This window comes from Rhinatrema bivittatum, chromosome 3, assembly GCF_901001135.1.
Source record: "Rhinatrema bivittatum chromosome 3, aRhiBiv1.1, whole genome shotgun sequence".
In the NCBI taxonomy this organism is placed as follows: Eukaryota; Metazoa; Chordata; class Amphibia; order Gymnophiona; family Rhinatrematidae; genus Rhinatrema; species Rhinatrema bivittatum.
This window is the reverse complement of record NC_042617.1, coordinates 393,553,440-393,573,964: the sequence shown is the minus strand read 5'-3', so window position 1 is coordinate 393,573,964 and position 20,525 is coordinate 393,553,440. Positions and strand designations below refer to the sequence as shown.

At 41.0% G+C, this 20,525-nt stretch overlaps 1 protein-coding gene across 5 annotated transcripts in view; it reads left to right on the top strand.

Annotated features, from left to right (window-relative positions):
* The window catches only part of COL19A1 (collagen type XIX alpha 1 chain), a 1,176,857-nt gene that overhangs the window by 857,578 nt on the left and 298,754 nt on the right, over window positions 1-20,525 (top strand). For all 5 annotated transcript variants that reach the window (XM_029595659.1, XM_029595658.1, XM_029595657.1 and 2 more), the window contains 2 exons: window positions 6,019-6,060; window positions 16,900-17,004. In XM_029595659.1, coding sequence (XP_029451519.1) covers window positions 6,019-6,060; window positions 16,900-17,004 — 147 coding nt within the window. The remainder of the gene's footprint in view (window positions 1-6,018; window positions 6,061-16,899; window positions 17,005-20,525) is intronic.

The window sequence follows — 20,525 nt, the reverse complement described above, 5'->3', positions numbered from 1 at the left end:
TAGCATTCTCTGAAATGCTCCCTCTTCCACATGCAGGTCACCAGAGGCAGGCAGAGCTCCGGAGTCTCAATGTGTGGATGAGACGATGGTGTAAGGAAGAGGGATTCAGTTTTGTTAGGAACTGGGGAACCTTTTGGGGAAGGGGGAGTCTCTTCCAAAGGTATGGGCTCCACCTTAACCAATTCTTCAGTCACCCAATCAAAAAATCAAATAGGACTGCTTCAGGTCCAGGAATCGTCCTGACTATAGATAGTTCACTATTCATTCCTTCAGCTGAGTCTGCATTACTTTTCCCGCCACCAAGGTGAGGCTAACCGGTCTGTAGTTTCCAGCCTCCTCTCTGCTCCCACTCTTGTGAAGTGGGACCAACACCACTCTTCTCCAATCACTCGGCACTGCTCCCGTTTCCAAGGATCTATTGAAAAAGTTGTGCAGCGGACCCATCAGGCACATCTTTGAGTTCCCTCAGTATCCTGGGATGAACCTCATCAGGCCCCCTGGTTTTGTCCACTTTCAATTTTCCTAGCTCTTCCTGTAACTGTTTTAGTTTGATAAGGAATAATTCACAGACACCAATTTAATAATAATTTTTAATAAGCAAATTGGTAAAAGTTGATTTGCTATATCCTTTTTAATGTTTCTTTAGTATACACTTAGAATATACAGTAAAGTATATAATTCCTTATCCAGTTATCTCTAGGGATCTTTTCAGAGATAATGAAATAAACGTAGAGACTTTCCCATTGATATCCATACTTGATTAATATTGTATCAAATACTTACGATGTAAGTTGTAGCTGGCCAGGCTATTGATACTCACAGTGGGGAGGGAATGTAGCATTGTGATACAGGATATCTTCTGGGCATGTGTTTCTCTCTCTCTGCCTCCAAAGCGATGATAAAGTTTTACTCTGTTTTATAATGTCCCAAGTGAAATCCAAGACAAATGTTCTTTTCTGATTGGTCACAAATTGGAGCTCTTTTCCTCAAATATGGTTTTGTACCAGAATAACCAAGTTCTCTTGTCATATATGGTTTTGTGCCAGAATAGCCCCAGCCAACTAAGAATCACTTATTAGCATGGCTCTTTCACGTAGAAACAGTTGTTCCTTTGGGAGTTATTTCTGACCCCAACCAATCAATGACTACAGCAATGACTACATCCAGGACTTCAGCTCCGGTTGATAGACAGACCCAAATGTAGACTAATTTAACACACTCCAGATGTTCTTGTCACTCTTCCAATGTCCAGCATCTCTGAGAAAAATGCGAAGTCAGCAAAGCTTCAGCCTGTCACTAGTAGCTGGTTTACTAGTTAAATCCACTGTATCCAATACAATATTAATTCAAATAAGGAAATCAAAGAAATAATCTCCCCATCATCCCACATTCCCATACATTCTCTTCTATAAATGGAGTTTCGTCTACTCCACCACCATCCACAGTCTTGTTAACTAGCGACAGTCCTTCTCCAGGGTCTTCTTTAGTGAACGTCGAGCTGAAGAATTTGTTTAATATTTCCAACATTTCTTTGTCTCTCTCCACACATTGATCCTTTTCACCTTTCATTTTCACTATACCACTTTCTCAGATGTACCTAAAAGTGGGAGCATTAGGATATGTGAAACTATAAAATGTTTGTTATGGGGTAAAAAAGATCTAATTCCTGTTCAAATGAAGGCTGAGTGATTGGTACTTATGGGGAAGGTTGATTCACACTGTTCTATCCCATGAATTCTAAGTATCCAGTCATAAAATGCTTACCCTATTCCTTTCCAGTAGACTAGCTGGAAAACCAGAAATAAAGTTGAAAGTTTGGGTGTACCTGAGAGTGATGGAAATGTATTTTGGTGTTTTATTTGTTTCAGCACTGAGGGAACTTTATAAGGGCCAGGATTCATGGGGGGGGGGGGGGGGAGAAGGTTGATGTTCTCACTGACTAGACAAGGGAACGAGATTTACCTCTGTTGTTTCCATGCAGGTCCACTTTACCATCTACATAACACATAAATTAGAACCCACTAAATAAATTTGAAAAGACTGATCTCTTTCACTCAAATTCAATACCTCTTATCACTTTATACTTGTTTGAGATGCTGCATTGTAAATACCTTTATTAATGAAACCTTCTTCGTTGCCAGACCTGATATCATTGAAGTTTAAAGTCCATGCCCAGCAACATCCTCTTGTAGCCCAAACGATCTCCCCAGCTTAGAAACCCCTGATGAGCCAGCAATATTCCTTGCTGGAGCATGAGAAAGACCTGCAGCTTGAATTTCAGCTTCTCTCTCACATCCTCTGTGTTAGGATGCCCGGCCATGTGAGTTCGTGACTGGGTCCCCTCACCTGGGCAGGCAGGAGACCTGTTCCTGCTTCCCCCGTTGCCACCTCCCGCTGCCGATGCCGACCACCGCAGCAGCAGCCTGCTCTCGCGGCACCCCCACACACCACCGACGCCGAGCTCTGCGCCTGTCTCCCTAGGCGCGCACGCGTGCATGCCTCTGCAGCAAATTTAAAGGGCCAGAGGCGGGAAAGTTCCCCATGGCCCGCATTAATGACGTCAGGCAGGGTGGGTATATAAACCCTGCCCTGCCACCACCACTTGGGCCTCAGCAATGAGTCCTGCTCATTCTTGAGTGTGAGTTGTTTGTGATCCTGATCCCTGCCTACATTCCAGTGTTCCTGCCTTGCCTCCTGATCCTGATTCCAACATTCCTGTCTTGCCTCCCATTCCTGATTCCTGGCTCCAGCGTTCCTGTTCCTTGTCTCCAGTCTTTGCCTTGCTCCTCGTCACTACGAATTGATCTTCTGGTTCTGACCCTTCTTTGCCTGACCTTCTGCCTCACTTCTTGACTCTGCTTGTTCGCTGCCTGTCCCGACCTCTGGCCTGTCCCTGGTTCTGCTTGTCTGCCACCTGCCTCAACCCCTGGTTCATCCGACACTGTTTCAGCTTCATCTTCTGGTTCCATGCCTTGAGAGACCTGAGCCTCAGTCCTGCTGGCCCCAGTACCCAAGTGCTCAACCTGTGGAGAACGAGGGCTGGTATAGGTGAAGGTCCAGTTGGGTCTTCCTCACCCTTACTGCCTCCCGATGACGAGGACCAATAGGGGCCTTCTCCTGTTGTTAGCGTCAACCTCGTCTCAGCTCAAGGGTCCACCTTTCCTAACACTGTGTCTTCATCAACTTCATCGATAGGCATCAAGACTGTAGCTTCAACTGTCAGGACATCAATTGCTGATTGTACTGGGGCAACCAATACTTCGATACTCAAGGAAGCCTCTATGCTCAGGAAAATCCGAGGGTCCACCTGTCTCTCCCAAGCATTCTAATGGTTTTTCACCAAAGTTCTAAACTTGCAGGGCTAGCTATACCCCATAGCAATCAATTGGACTGGTGATCATCAACATTTTGGATTGGTGGAGGGGGGGGGACCTCGGAGTTCATCTTTATGCTTCACCTTGAGGTAAGTTATTGTGAAAAAGGAATAGAGGAATTAAAGCAAAACTGAAGGCTATGATCCACCTGGAAGAGTGATTCTCTGGAACACCATCTTGGATTCTCTCCCATCATCCAGTATTCATTTTTTATTATTATCTGTATGCTCACAGTTTCTAATCAAAGTTCTGAAATGCACCTCTGCCCCCCTCTAAAAAATTACTCTTTTGTATGCCACATTGCAAACGTATGTGTATATTTTCAGCTGATTAAAATTCCACTAGCCAGAAAAAGCTGATTGAGGAAGGTTACCTTGTTTTACGTGCTTAAAACAGTGCATACATTTTTTTAAAATGTACCCCATAAAGACTTTAATATGAAACCTTATTTTAAAGGAGGGAAAATGATAGAGATTTTCATATACCTCAAAGTATGAGTAATGCACAAGAGTCAATCATTTTTCAGTGGAAAGGAGTTCTAACTAGGTATTGGTATGAAGTTCAAACTGTTAGACTCAAGAATTTATTTTGTTTATTTAGTAAAAGGTGATAAATGCCTGAAGCAGCCTGCTAGTAAAAGTGGTAGAGGTAACAACAGTATCTAAATTTAAAAGCCTGTGGGATATGCACAGAGAATCTTTAGTTATAGGGATGCAAAGGTGAATCCAAAGTTCAAGGAGTCTGTGACGTACTATAGCAAGAAAAAAATAGTCAGTCTAGATGGGTTGTGGAACAGGACAGTAGTGTTAAGGTGCTGGGTTTTTCTCTTTGTTGCCTGAAAAAAATAATAAATCCATGGGAAACATTGTGATAAGAAAAAAGCCACATGAACATTAAACAGTCCAATTTCTCTTTTTCTGCAACAACATATGATTTTTAACAGAACCCCAAACTGTTTCCAAACAGTATATTTAAAAATTGATAGGCCTTTAGAAATGTTTAGACTTTTTTCCAAATCTCCATCCCATTCTTAGTTGCCCTCATCTATATCTATGGAAAGAAGTTCAGGATCTTGTCTGAATGAAAGTTTTTAAATACATCAAGACCTTTTTTTAAAAAAAAAAAATTATGCTTCATGTACTCTGTGCTTTGAAAACTTGGATATGTGCTGTTGGAAACTAAGTTATTGGTACAGGTTCTCTACATCCTGATCTAATTGATTCCATTGTGTCATAGCAATGCACATTCATACATTTTTACTCATCTTTAAATTAGTTATTTCATATCGTAACTCAGTTTTTAATTAATTTCATATTATAAGTAGAATCCCATGGCATAGTCTGACAGTTGAATTTTCAATATTTGTGCCTGAAACTATAATCTGGCCCTTAGAGTATAACTGCACATTCTCAAACAAAAAGCTGCCTCAATGGATTCACCCAGCTGTTTTTCATGACTCAAAGGCTCCTTACAGCTGGGGCACATGACTCTGTCTCAAGCTGAGTTGAAATACCTTCCCAAGATATGTTTAGAGCAAAAGTAAATGAACAACAAAGAAATGCGGAGGGGCCCAATTTTCAACAGAGTTTTGCTGTAAACACAGAATGGGAAATTTGCTTTTAAAAACAAAGGCCTAGATTTATCAATCTGCTGTAAATATTGCATGTGATAGAAAAAGGGGTGTTTTTTCTGGTAATAGCCTAATTATTGCAATGTGCACTATGTATAGGTATTACTGCAAAGTGCTTTAACTTTGCATTAATACCCACATAATTGTATTTTCCTATGTGCAAAATGGTATATTTCAATTCTGGGGGGGAGGGAAGAGAGATAGAGAGAAGCTGAAAGAGAGAGAGACTATCTACAAGGCTCTTCTAGTAGTTAGCTATTTATATTTCTATAGGAGGCCCACTTAGTAACTCAAGGTGAGGTTTAGGTAGCAGTGTAGGGGTTAGGGGCCATTTTTACATGCAGAGTGAGACGTACGAACAGAACACAACAATACTCTCTTGTGAAGATTTGATGTCCTTTGGAGTGAAGAAACTCACACGATGAAATTTGTACAATGTTCTCTCAACCTAGCTTGATGGACTCTCTACCTGGGTAACATCAAGCTAGGTTGAGAGAACATTGTACAAATCTCATCTTTGGGTGAGTTTCCTCACTCCGAAGGACATCAAATCTTCACAAGAGTGTACTGTTCTGTTTGTATGTCTCACTCTGCATGAAAAAGTGGCCCCTAACCCCTACACTACTACCTAAACCTCACCTTGAGCTACCAGGTGGGTCTCCTCTAGTAGCATAAATAGCTGCTTACTAGGGTGCTACCTTCAGCGGTACTCTCTCTCTCAAATTCCATTATGGGCTTAACACATGATATCACATACCTTAATGCAATTGAAAAAGGTGTAGCTATTTTCAGCAAAGCCAGCCCACTTTTTCTGAAATCTCACCCCCAATCCCTCCCCTTTTCAAAATTTGCATCGCACCATGCATTATGATGCTTATCACGTGCGTTAAGGCATTTTTCGCATGAGAAAATGCCTTAATGCATGCGAAAACGCCATAACACTATATGATAAATGACCCTGCAAGCTTGTTGCTAGTGCTAAAAATTATTACATCATTTCATCTTCTGTTTCAGATTGCACTTCCACTTCTGGGAGACGTCGGCATGCTATTAAAGGTAGTATTTTTCCATTTAAGATCATAAATAGTCTACCAATAGATGAAAAACATATGTAATACATTTTCATGCTTATAATATTTGCCTGGTTTTGGCTAAAATCTAAAATTGTACTATGTTCTATTGTTTCAGTTCTTTGAAGTCTATTGCTTTTTCACCTAACTATTCCCATACATTAATCCTTGACTAAAGGATTAAATCATGTCTTATGTTTAATTCTTCTTGACAGAAGGCTATTGCATGTAATTGTAATTCTACTTCAGTGTTTGCACTATATTTTATTAGTTCTAGTTTTTGTTTTTTGTAGGGTTTTTTGGGGGTGGGGGATGGTGGGGGATAGTGGGTTGGCCCTGCAGTTTCTTTCTGCTTCTATCGAGCCATCTTCTGTTGAGCTACAGCCCCATGAACTTTCATACACAATTGCCTAGAGATTGTTCCCCTTATTTTTATATCCTCCTTCCAACTCGGTTTGGTAACAATCCTCCACCAATGGCCACAAACTCATGGCTTCCTCCATAACCTGACTAACATAGACATCCATATTGAAAAGCTTTCTCTGGGTAACATTTTGAGAATCTGGCTAAAAGCAGAGATTTGAATATTTACCCCCTCTAATCCGCTATGTTTTATCCAGGTAAGTCATTACCGGCACAACTGGAGTCTGTTGAATGATGCAGAATATAAACTTGAATATAAAAAGAAAGCATTGGAGCCTTTCAGTGAGGCCCGCAAACATTGCCTCTGCAACCAGGAGAGCAGAAGCTAAGCCTGAGGAACAACCCAGGTCTTCCACTTGGCCGTGCATAGTCAAAATAAATCCATAGAGATACTTGCCACTAAGATGCCAGGCCAACCCACTAGTTTGTTTTTAAAATAATAAGAACATAAGAAAATGCCATACTGGGTCAGACCAAGGGTCCATCAAGCCCAGCATCCTGTTTCCAACAGTGGCCAATCCAGGCCATAAGAACCTGGCAAGTACCCAAAAACTAAGCCTATTCCATGTTACCATTGCTAATGGCAGTGGCTATTCTCTAAGTGAACTTAATAGCAGGTAATGGACTTCTCCTCCAATAATTTATCCAATCCTTTTTTAAACACAGCTATACTAACTGCACTAAACACATCCTCTGGCAACAAATTCCAGAGTTTAATTGTGCGTTGAGTAAAAAAGAACTTTCTCCGATTAGTTTTAAATGTGCCCCATGCTAACTTCATGGAGTGACCCCTAGTCTTTCTACTATCCGAAAGAGTAAATAACCGATTCACATCTACCCATTCTAGACCTCTCATGATTTTAAACATCTCTATCATATCCCCCCTCAGCCGTCTCTTCTCCAAGCTGAAAAGTCCTAACCTCTTTAGTCTTTCCTCATAGGGGAGCTGTTCCATTCCCCTTATCATTTTGGTAGCCCTTCTCTGTACCTTCTCCATCGCAATTATATCTTTTTTGAGATGCGGCGACCAGAATTGTACACAGTATTCAAGGTGCGGTCTCACCATGGAGCGATACAGAGGCATTATGACATTTTCTGTTTTATTCACCATTCCCTTTCTAATAATTCCCAATATTCTGTTTGCTTTTTTGACTGCCGCAGCACACTGAACCGGCGATTTCAATGAGTTATCCACTATGACACCTAGATCTCTTTCTTGGGTTGTAGCACCTAATATGGAACCCAACATTGTGTAATTATAGCATGGGTTATTTTTCCCTATATGCATCTTCTTCTTTCTTCTCTCATTCTTTATCTTTACCTAAACTCTTCCTCTTTTGCTACCATGTGTCCTGCCTTCTATTTTCTATCTGTATTTGTTTCTATATCATAGAGCAAAGATCAGCAACTCCAGTCCTCATGAGACACATTGAATATCAGATCCTTCAGTGAAGAAGGCTAAACTGGTTAGGACTCATGGGTGAACTTTATAATGTTGTATTTCATCCCTATGGAATTCTCTTCCAAGGGAAGCCCTCTTTATGAAGGACAATTTGACATTTTGGCACCCTCTGAAAACTTAGTTGTTTCAGCATGCTTATGGTTTGTAATTTTCATTTGTATTTCTAAAGATTTCACTCTTTCCTCTGAGGCCAATATTCAAAACAGCCATGCATGGCTAATGTATCCAGATATTGTTAGCAAGATAAGTCATCCTGGATATTCAGTGGGATAAACATCCCCGAATAAAGGTATCTGATTAACTTTAGCCAAATAACTTTAGACCTAACAGGCAATCTTATGAATTATTTTTAATACCTAATTAAGTCTAAAGTTATCTGGGAGCTTTAGACTTGCTCCAGGCTATGACTAGAGTTAGCCAAAAATCTTATTTAGCTAACTCCTAATATTGGAGATAGCCAGGTAACTGTCTTGAATAACTTGTCCCCACCCTGCAATACCCCGAATCGCCCACTATTTACTTGGCTAATGTTTAGCCAGATAATAACTTCTCTAGTTAAAAGTCAGCTGGATAAATACCAGGATATTGACACTCTGGCATTAGCTGGATAACTTGTGAGTTATCCAACTAATTGCCTTTGAATGCATTTATTTAATTTTGGGACCAATATTAAAATCTGTCCAGCTATGTAAATTAGGTGGATAAGACTTATCTGGATAACTTACAAGAGATATTCAACAGCATGGCAATGCCACTGAATATATCCAGATAAGTATTAAAGTTAGCTGTAAGTTTATCCAGCTAACTTTAGACCTGCATGGGTCATGTCTAACTTATCCAGCTAACTTAACTGGATAAGGCAAAATATTGCTACTTATCTGGCTAAGGGGGTCATTCATCAAAATGAGTTAGAGCATTATCACAGGCTTTATGGCCTATCACCTATGATAACACCATAAGGCATGCGCTAAATAACGCATCGCAAAATATGTATGCAAATTTGAAAATGTATTCAAGTGGGAGGGGTTTGGGTGAAGTAAATGTAAATGATGGCTGTTTAATGTTATGTAGGTTAATGTAATGCACACTACTGTGGGATTTAATGCGGGGAAATAAGTACACCTTTTTTCTTGGTGTTATGCTGCGATAGCTGTGCCTTATGGCCGAAATGGAATTTATCACATATCCTGGTTTGGGAGGGAAGAGGGTAGAGAGAGAGAGGGCGATTTTTGAACTATTTATGCCACTGTAAGAGGGGACATTAGTAACTCAGGGTGAGGTTTGTGGGGTGAGTTGGGTATTAGTGGACAGTTTAACATGCCGGATCTTTAGCACCAGCCACTTAGCCAGATAAATTGGACTTATCTGACTAAGTGGCATTTTAATGTGGACCCTTTAATTTATTATTTTATATAGACTGGATTGTTTTTCATTAATTTTCCATTTATGGTTCTATTCCCATTGTGTGGATTTTTAAACTTTATTTTATTGTTGGCTCTTTTAAAGGTTTTATTATGATTTCATGTAATTTTGTGTTCTACCCCTCCTTGAGCACCTTTGTGAAAAGGAGATTTATAAACACATATGATTAAATAGCATTGTCCATCATGTACATTCGCATCCCTTAAATCTAAGAACCTGACTAATTCATATATTTTAATTATCCAGAATACTAGACCTGTTTGTGGCTCTCAAGGCCAGATTTACCAACCCGTGGTATAAGGCATGTAAAAGGTCTAAAATCAAACACCTTATTTAACCTTCTGGTATCATAAACGGTGTGGGCAGCCCATTGAGTTAGGGACAAACACCGATGATTTAATCATATATCAGACTGTTATTGCACTCTTTTTCATACATTTTTGTTGCAACAGGTTAAATAAGGTGTTTGATTTTGGACCCTTTCTATTCAGTTCTTTTAAATTTATTTGATTGGGTCATCAGGTAATTGTTGGATACAGTGGATAAGGCCAAACCTTGGGTAGCACACATTTTATTTAAAATAAGATTCATTTAATTAAAGCAATAAAGTAGAAAGGTATTATTATGCTAACAAATGTTTAAAGATGCAAGTTTTGTGACTATTGTGTTCCCTTCCTCGGTCAATAATTGCCTGATAAAATGACCTTAGCAGTATCAGTAGCTTGCAGATTTAATTATTCATTAGCCTTATAAGGATACCACCTTTACCCAAATAATTAGTTTGTTTTCTTTTAATATACTTGATTTTGAAGGGCTAACACAGTACTATAGCAATCCCCCTAATACAGAAATTTACTTGATGGAATTTTGCCATAACAAAATAGATATCGGGACTTGAATGCGATATACAGAATGCAGAGATTTGCTATAACAAAAATTTGTCCTGGCAAACTTCCCATATTGCTGTGCTTCCCAGGAATCATTTCCTGTTCTGCAAAGATGAAGAAAACTTGTCACAGTCCACAGTCATTTATACAATGCCCTCAGTCAAAATGTGTTACAGATCTACTGCGTGGAAGCGTTTTGCAGTATTTCAGGGATGGAAAGCCTTCCACAGTCCACCTCCTGTCCATTTTCAACAGTTACTTCAGGTACTTTTTGCCATATTTTGCCCCATTTTGTGGGTCATGGAGCAAATGTTAGTTCAGATGTCCGTGAAGTGACCAGTATTTGGAGGTCAGAGTAGAAGAATATAAAGTGATTTTTAAAAAAATGCATTACCTTGGATTTGTAATTAGAAGTTGTCAGGCAATTTGAATCTAGTGCAAAACTGACCCAAATATCAAAGGCATTGGGGCTTACAACATCCACAGTGGGAACAGTCTATAGAAACAGACAAAATAAAAGCAAGTTCTCACACTTTTCATGGTGGCTACGCTGTCTCATCATGGGGCCAATGTAATAAGCCATGGTGAACCTACCGTGGGTTTTTACTCGTGCTTTTGCATGGGTTTTCCAGCACAAACTTTGCCCTGGTATGTTGAAAGGGCTTTAGCACTGAAAAAATCAGTGCATCATATACAAATTGCGGGGTAATATTCCAATTAGCTGTCACCCTGCAATGTAAGGAGGCAGGCTAGTGAGGAGGCTGGCTAGCGCACCTCCTACCACCATGGAAAACATAGTGCCTGATCAGAGACAGGCGTTAAACTTCCCATGGGCTGGCTGGCAAGTCCTTCTTCCCTCTCCAGCAGGCCGAACCCCCTTCCCTGAAGTCTGGCCAAGGAGGCCAAGGGGTCTGGAGCCCAGTCTGAACCAGGACCCTCTCATTCTTGCTTACTTTTTAAAATACTCAAGTTGGCCGGCAGATCTAAGGTCAGTCTTCCTCGCAGGACCTTCCCGCCTCTCTTAGAAAATAAAGAGCCCATGCAAATCCCCAACCCTCTAACTTCCCCCTCCCTACCAAGGAATCTCTTTTGGAGAACCTCCTCCAGCAGGGCTTTTCCTGATTGGTCCTTTCACTGACATATATCAATGAAAGGATTATTTCCCTTTCAGGACAGCCTTCTGAAAGGGGATTGGTCCTTTCACTGCCATTTGAAGGTGGAGGAACCAATCGGCAGACAATGATGGAGTGTCCATCTTTTTTGGGGATTTTTTTCCTAACAAAATTTCATGAGACATTTGTCATTATTTCCTCTTGGTACTTTATCAGCATTATTGCTAGTGAAAAGCAGAAGTGAGGCTGGATAGTTTAGTAGAAAGAAGACACAAAATATCAATTTGAATATAGAAAAGAAAGGAATGAAATTGCAGTAGGTAGTAGTAGTAGTACTACTTGAAAGGATGGGGTTGGAGGCCATAGTGACAACAAAGCAATATTGCATCAAACATATAAGAGCACAATAATGAACCTGAACCTTTTCAGCATGTTTGTTCAGTTTTCCATATGTGAATATTTCTGCGGACCTAAAGTACCCATATAAGTTACACCTGCTATCCCAAGCACATACATTTCCTGTGTAAACTTACATGCATACTTTTTAAAATTGAAATGTTTGTGTGTATGTGAAAATCCACCTCAGTCCTTCCCCAGGAATTCCTCCAAGTAGCCTAGGTAAACATATGTGTGAACATGGCGTACATGGGTAAATTTGCCCCCACTTTATGTGGGCAATTTTATGAACCCTCTTTCTGCATGTAATACAGTGGTTTACACATGGAAATGCATTTGAAAATTGCTCCCCTAAAGGACCAAATAAAAGTTGTTGAAATGCATGAATTTACAAGAACACGTAGATGCTTTCTTTACCTTTAATTCAGGGTGCATTCTACGTATTTATAATCATGCTAATTCCAAATAATTTTTCATGCAAATGGAACCTGACAAGGTACACCCTAAAATACTGAAGTATCTCAAGGACGAGCTGACTGCACTCCTCACAGCCCTTTTTAACTTATCTTTAGAAACTAGGGATGGAGCAGAGCAGATGTGGTCCTACCTTTGCAAAAGTGAGAGTCAGGAGACAAAGGGAAGAATTTTAAAATAGTTGCTTGCTTAAAATGGCCCAGTTACACGAGTTTGTGGGCTGCGCGTAAGCAACTATTGTTTTAAAAGCTGAAAATTGTGTGTGCATATGCGCATGGGCATGCAACTGAACGTGTGAAAAATAGGGGTAGATTTGGGGCGGGTCAAGGGCATTCCAGGGGGCGGCCAACATTTACATGCATAAATCCAGATTTTAAATCCTGCAAATGTATCACGCATAGCACTGTTACCTGCGCATATTTATTTGTGCTCTTTGTCAGGTGTAAGTCTGAAAAAAACTTGTTATAGCCAAAATCTGGATAAACTGGAGAGATTGCAGCTGAAGAACCAGAGGGGCTTTGATGACCTAGCGATAAGCTGAGCAACACTGGTGGACTAAATGGTCAAACTGGTTAATTCCTTCACATGCACATGTTTTACATTGTGCTCACTTGTGCATGTAAAAGCTGAAATGTCCTAAGGAAAGATATGCAAATAACATTTCCTCGCATAACCACTTAAAATTGGGAGCACACATGCATATCAGGTGTATTTTATATTACACACACGGATTGCTCATGCCCACATACTCCCATATGTGGATGCACACATACTAGTTTTAAAGTTACTAAAGAAAAAGATCATGCAACACCTTCCAGTGAATTAATTATGGGACAGCAGACATTATTTAAATCTTCCCAAATGAACTTAAATTAGTTCTTTCAGATACAATATATATTGCCTATTAGGCTATTTAGAATTCAGTATGGCTTCTGACACAGTTCCATATAGAAGAATGGTAAATAAACTAGCCAGTATTACAATAGAAGAGAAAGTTATTAATTGAGGCCTTGATTCATCAAAATGCAATAAAAATTGCATGAATTATGCCTGAGACAAGGAAAAGGGGGTGTGGCTATGATAATTTTAGAGTTACTGCATTCCATGAAGTGCCCAGATGGGGAAGGGGGGGGAGAAGAGAGAGAAGCTCTCATAATAATCAACTATTTATATCACTATAGGAGGACCAGCTAGTAACTCCAGTGAGGTTTTGGTGGTACTATCAAGCTAGAGTGAGAGAACATTGTAGAAATCTCATCTTTGTGTGACTTTCCTTACTCAAAATCAGTCAAATCTTCACTGATGTGTACTGTGCTGTTCGTATGCCTCACATGCTCGCCTAAATCCGCCCAAAACCGGGCGGATTTAGGCGAGCATGGCCCTGCGCGCCGGTAAGCCTATTTTACATAGGCCTACCGGCGCGCGCAGAGCCCCGGGACTCGCGTAAGTCCCGGGGTTTTCGGAGGGGGCATGTCGGGGGGCGTGTCGGGGGCGGGCCCGAACCGCGCGGCGTTTTCGGGGAGTGTCGGGAGCGTTCCGGGGGCGGGCCTGGGTGCGTGGCTACGGCCCGGGGCGGCCCGGGGGCATGGCCTCACCCTCCGGACCCGCCCCCAGGTCGCGTCCCGGCGCGCAGGAGGCCCGCTGACGCGCGGGGATTTACGCCTCCCTCCGGGAGGCGTAAATCCCCCAACAAAGGTAAGGGGGGGGCTTAGACAGGGCCGGGTGGGTGGGTTAGGTAGGGGAAGGGAGGGGAAGGTGAGGGGAGGGCAAAAGGAAGTTCCCTCCGAGGCCGCTCCAATTTCGGAGCGGCCTTGGAGGGAACGGGGGTAGGCTGCGCGGCTCGGCGCGCGCCGGCTATACAGAATTGATAGCCTTGCGTGCGCCGATCCAGGATTTTAGTGGATACGCGCGGCTCCGCACGTATCTACTAAAATCCAGCGTACTTTTGCTGGCGCCTGATGCGCCAGCAAAAGTAGGCCTATTCGCATAGTTTGAAAATCTACCCCATTGTGAATTCCATTTTGGACATATCACACAACTTAATGCCAGGAAAAAAGGTATAGTTATTTTCTAGCATTAAAACTGTATGATAAAGTGTGTTGCACAACATGATAAATAACGCATGCATTATGGTGTTATTGTGGATGTTAGGCCCCTAACGGCCTAACGCATTTTGATGAATGACCCTCTGAGTTTCTTGATCAAGGGAATTCAGAAAGTAGGAGAAATAACAAATTCAAGTTACATGAAGCAGCATTATGGATGCATCAAGGTCCCAGGGAGAGCTGACAAAGTTGACCAGCATGGAGCAGCAGCAGGGCTTTAATACTCTTTCAGGTATAATTAGGATGAAATGGCAGTTTGCCTAGCATGGACAGTAATATAGTGTGGCTGTACTCCCAGCTAATGGAAAGAAGGAATAAGGAGCACCCTCCTGCAGTTGGTCAAGCTTGTAAGCTTGACCAACTGCAGGAGGGTGCTCCTTATCCTTGTAAGCTTGACCAACTGCTATCCTTTGCGCAGAAGACAGTGGTAAAGGCAAGAAAGTGTAATGATCAGAGTTAAATTAATAACTTAAGGGCACTTGGGCAGACTGGGCATGCCAAATTGTCCATATTTTCCAACTAATACTAAATTACTATATAATCACAATTATTTATTTATTTATTTATTTATTTCAGATTTTTATATACCGGCATTCGAGACAGCAGTCACATCGTGCTGGTTCACATAAAACAGGGGTGCATAGTAAACATAACTATAACAATGGTGTTGAAAAGGCAGTTACATATAACAGGGTGATAAGAACTTGGCTGAGAAGGAAGAGAAAGGAAAAGTTATTAAATTCACACAGGTACAACGATAGAAGATAAGGATGACCATGGTGTAGTTGGAGATTAGTTAACCATGTTGGAGATTAGTTAACCATGGTATAGTTGGAGATTAGGGGTGGCTTGGAGGTGTTCGATCAATTGGCGTCCGGGAAAGCTTGTGTGAATATCCAGGTCTTTAGTCTTTTTTTGAAAGTTGAGATGCATGGTTCTGTTCTGAGATTTGAGGGGATGGAGTTCCATAACGATGGAATGGCTGTAGAGAAAGCCCGGTCTCTAAGTGTGCAGTGTCTGGTGGATTTGGACGGTGGTACCTGTAGCGATCCCCTATATGCATCTCTTGTCGGTCTTGACGAATTGTGTAGTCGGAGAGGGATCTGTAGGTCAATGGGAGCCAATTGGTGGATGTTTTTGTATTTGGTGAGAATGGCCTTGTATATTATTCTAAAGTGTATAGGTAGCCAATGGAGGCTCTTTAGAATGGGGGTTATGTGGTCCCTTCTCCTGGTATTTGTCAGAATTCGTGCAGCTGTATTTTGCACCATCTGAAGCGGTTTGGTGTATGAAGCGGGAAGGCCAAGTAGGATGGTGTTACAATAGTCTAATTTTGAAAAAATGATTGCTTGTAGAATGGTTCTGAAATCTTGGGCATGGAAAAGTGGTCTAATTCTTTTCAGCACTTGTAGTTGGTAGAAACAGTATTTGGTGGTTTTTTTAATAGTGGCTTTGAAATTCAGGCGATTATCAATTAAGACTCCTAGGTCTCTCACTTGTGTGATTGTTGGCGTGGCTTGTTGTGCAGAGGTGATGGTGTTGTTTTCTGAGGCGATGAGCAGGAGTTCAGTTTTGCTGGAGTTTAATACCAGGTTTAGGCTGGTGAGGAGGAGTTTAATTTTTTGAAGGCATGTATCCCAGTAAGCCAGAGTTTTTGCGAAGGAATCCTTAATGGGTATCAGGACCTGGATATCGTCCGCGTAAAGGAAGTGTTTGAGGTTGAGGTCGGTGAGAAGTTGGCATAACGGTATAAGGTAAATGTTAAATAAAGTAGGAGACAGGGAGGACCCCTGTGGGACTCCTACTGACGACGGGTGTTGAGAAGATTCTTTGTTCTGTATCTTGACCTTGTATCTTCTATTGCTGAGAAATGATATGAACCAAGATAGAGCTGTGCCTGAGATACCTATGGAGGCTAATTGGTTAATGAGTAATGAATGATTGACGGTGTCAAAGGCTGAAGAAAGGTCGAGTAGGATCAGTAAGAAGGCTTGACCTTTATCGAGGCCCAGGATGAGGTGATCTGTTAAGGAAATGAGGAGGGACTCCGTGCTTAGTGTTTTGCGGAAACCGTATTGTGAAGGGAATAGGAGGTTGTTTTCTTCAATGTAGGTTGAGAGTCGGGTGTTCACCAATTTCTCCATAATCTTGGCTATGAAGGGGAGGTTGGCGATCGGACGGTAGTTGTTTGGGTCATTAGGATCTAGATTAGGTTTCTTGAGTAGTGGTTTGAGAGAGGCCAATTTTAGGTCATCTGGGTAAGATCCTTGTGTTATTGAGCAATTTATGATGTCTGACAGAGATTTGGAGATGGAGTCAGGAATTGATAGAAGCAATTTCGAGGGGATGTGGTCCGAAGGGTGAGAAGATGGTTTCATTTTCCGTTAATTAATTAATAAAAATGAATGCAATAACGGTAGGCAGTCTTTGCTAGAAGAAACATCGGTGTCTATTGAACTCAATCTGTTTTGAGTCTATCTTGAATACATATATTTTCACTGTGACCTCTGAAGTTTTAATCAATCTTTTATGTATTTCAAACAGAATGTCTGCAGCCACTGTCAGGCGGGTGTTTCAGGTTTACCAGGCATGAAAGGAGAAAAGGGGACAACTGGCATTTCTGGCATTGAAGGGCAGGAAGGCAGAAAGGTAACAGTATAACTGTGTCAATGTAAAATTGAAAAATGTTGCATAGCTGCCATCTTTATAAGAAACATACAAATGAAATGCACAAGAGTAAATGCACAGATAAAGGGATAATTTTGTAATGTTGCATATCAGTTAGCTGGCAAATAGATGCAGAAGTTAAAAAAATTTTCAAAGTCAACTTCTGCATAAAATTCCCCTTTGAAAATGATCTCATCAAATCTACCCACATGGACTTATATCTGCTAAATTGTGCATGGAATTATTCTTAAAAATGTACTATGTGTATATTTTAAAATTCCAAAAGTATGTGTGTAAATCCAAACTCTTCCCAAACCCCACTCCTAGGAATTGCCTCCTATCAGGCTGAGTAAACTTACATCTGAACATATCATATACATATAAGTTTGTCCACATATTGAGAGGCAGTCTTGTAAAAAGCCATTTCTGCACATAAAACAACATTTTAACCTCATAAATCCCTTGATATTGACCTTCATTTATGATTAACGATGAAAATAAGAACACAAAATGTTTAGGTAGTTGTGTTCCTACAGTCAGTGACACAATTTGCTCCAAGGATGTTAATGACATGGAAAAACCTCCTTCAATGGCAATACAGAGAGTAATTTTCAAAGGGACTTCTATAGTGCTTTACATGCAGAAATGGCCATTTACAAAATTATTTGCCCATTACACAGATAAACTTATGTGAGAATGTGATGTTCCCACCCGCATTAGTTTACTGAGATAGAGTGGAAGCATTCTCAGAACTGGATTGGGGAGAGACTTGCATTTATGCAGATACTATTGCATTTTCAAAACTAACAGGTACATTTTAAAAGCATTGCTTGCACAAAATCAACCCTATACACACGAATGTGTGCTGCACGCGAGCAAAGCAAATTTTAAGAAGCCACAAAGTACACATTAGGGATGTGCACACATTTTTTTTTTTTTGTTGGTGTTTCATTTTCGGGTCCGGGTGGGCTATTTCAATCCACTCCCTGAACCCGAAAACCTTTTTTCATTTCTATTTCGGGAAAAGCCCGAAAAAAACCCCAACCCACCCCAACCCTTCAAATTATTTAACTATAATCCTCCCACCCTCCTGACCCCCCCAAGACTTACAGAAAGTCTCTGGTGGTTCAGCGGGGGTCCCGGGAGCGATCTCCACCCTCTCGGGCCATCGGCTGCCAGTAATCAAAATGGTGCCGGTGGCCCTTTGCCCTTACCATGTGACAGGTGCTACCAGTACCATTGGTCGGCCCCTGTCACATGGTAGGAGCAATGGATGGCATTCCCAAGAGTGTAACTCTGAATTTTAGAAAAGCTGACCATGGTGCACGTTATCCGCATAACTTTCTGCTAATTTTGATGAGGAGTAAGTCTGGAGATCTCGAGTTTTAGGGATTTCAGCATAGTATGAGGGCTCAGGGTTAAGTAGGTCACTTACAGAATTAAGGGGTCTTCAAGACTGCTGAACTACCATTTATACTTGGGTGGGGGTAGCAGAGAGAGAGAGAGACACACAGTATGACACTATATATATTTACCACTGTAAGAGGGGACACTTTCAACTCAGGTTGGGTTTGAATCATAAGAACTTTATCCAAACCTTTTTTAAACCCAATTACACTAACTGCCATAACCACATCCTCTGGCAATGAATTCCAAAGCTTAATTATGCATCAAGTGATTTTCTCCAATTTGTTTTAAATGAGCTACTTGCTAACTTCATGGAGTGCCCCCTAGTCCTATTGTCTGAGAGAGTAAATAACTGAATTGCATTTACCAGTTTAAATCCTTTATTCCCTCCCCCAATGACCAGGCTGCAAGGGTCTGTAGTGCACCAATGTAACACCCCACCCCAACCCACCCTGAGTTGAAAGATCCCCGCTTACAGTGGTAGATATATAGAATGTCATATTCTCTTTTTCTTTCTCTCTTTCTTACTCCGCCCCCCCCCCCCCCAAAAGAAGGACTTAAAACAATTGTTTTTCCCCTTGTGTCAGCATACTCACGTAAAAGCTGCTAAAGCTCTGGTGGCAGTATGCACGTGACATTTACTCAAGCCACCTTTTAAGATCACACACACACATATGTGTGGAGGGATATTTTAAATGATATGTGCATATGTGTGTACATGATATAAAATTGCAGCATATCTCTGTTCACAAGCTAGTATGTGTGTTTATGGGCACATGCATGATCTATCTAAAATCAGCCAGTAAGTGTGCAAAACATCTGGAAAACTTTCTGCCCATAAATTAGCTAAGTATAATTGTGTACAGATAGAATAATTTTCAAAAGGCAAAGTACCAGCTTGCATGTGCATTTGAACTTTCCCTTTAAAAATCAGTGTAAGTTAGGCAGATATTTGCCATCTAATTTATGTGGACTGTTACAAAATTACTCCGTAAAGCCTTAAAAAATTGCATCCAATGAAATTGTTCATCAGAAACCTGCTCCTTGTCTGACATCTTAATTTTTCACTTCTGCTTGTTTGGTGGGGTAAGTAGAGTACCTGAAGAGACAGAATAGTAGTATCAGCTCAGATGGGTCTAACATCATAGAAACACAAGGCCCATTTAGTCTACCCATTTCCCCTTCCTTGGGTAATGCCACAGGCCTTCCTTGATCTCCAGCTTCACTCTCACTTCCATGTAACTAAATATCATAACAACTTATCCCACGCTTCTGTAATTTCTGATATTGTTTTTGCCATGAACACCTCCATGGGAAGAAGTGGGCGCAGCAAACTACTTTTTCTGCAAAAAAAAATGTTAGTTCTAAGTTTACCTGTTCTCACTTTCATACCACGGACCTACTTTATATATGCTCACAAGCATATTTCCTTTAGTCTTGTATTAGAGTCAGTCTAGCAGTCAGACTGAAATGTGTTGGGTGCCTTCTCAAGTGATGGTGTCATTTTGGCTAGTTGGAGGTGGGAGCAAGTGACACATTGAACATGAAGATGGAAAGCTTTCTAGAATGGCTGGCAGCCAGGCTGAAATGAATGGCAGTCAGCAGAGGCTGTTAGCTAGTACATAGTATTTGAACAAATTCAGTACTTTTTTTTAGTACAAAGAGCTGTGAGGGATCAAAACAGCAGATCAAGCAGAAATTAGAAAAGGAAAGCTGACTAAAACACTAGGGGAAAGATATTACATTGTAACACGACATGCCACTTTAAACATTTATAGAAAGTTATTTCATTTTTTTTAATTTGTTCACATCTTGGAGAAGACACTAGAGAGCTTGCTGCCAGAGAGAATTGTGAGAAATCTGCCCTCTGAGGAACAAGACAAAGATCAGTAAACCCTGCAAGTAAAATTATTATCTCCTCCAAATGCTTATCCCAGGAGATAACTGTCATGGCCAATGGTAAATGAGGTACAATACAAATGACTTTTGCAATGTCACATGGTGTCAGAATATCCAAAGAGGACCCTCTATCACTACCGACAATTATGGTGCAACTAAAGAAATTAAATGTAGGTAGCTTTCCTTGCAGCACAATT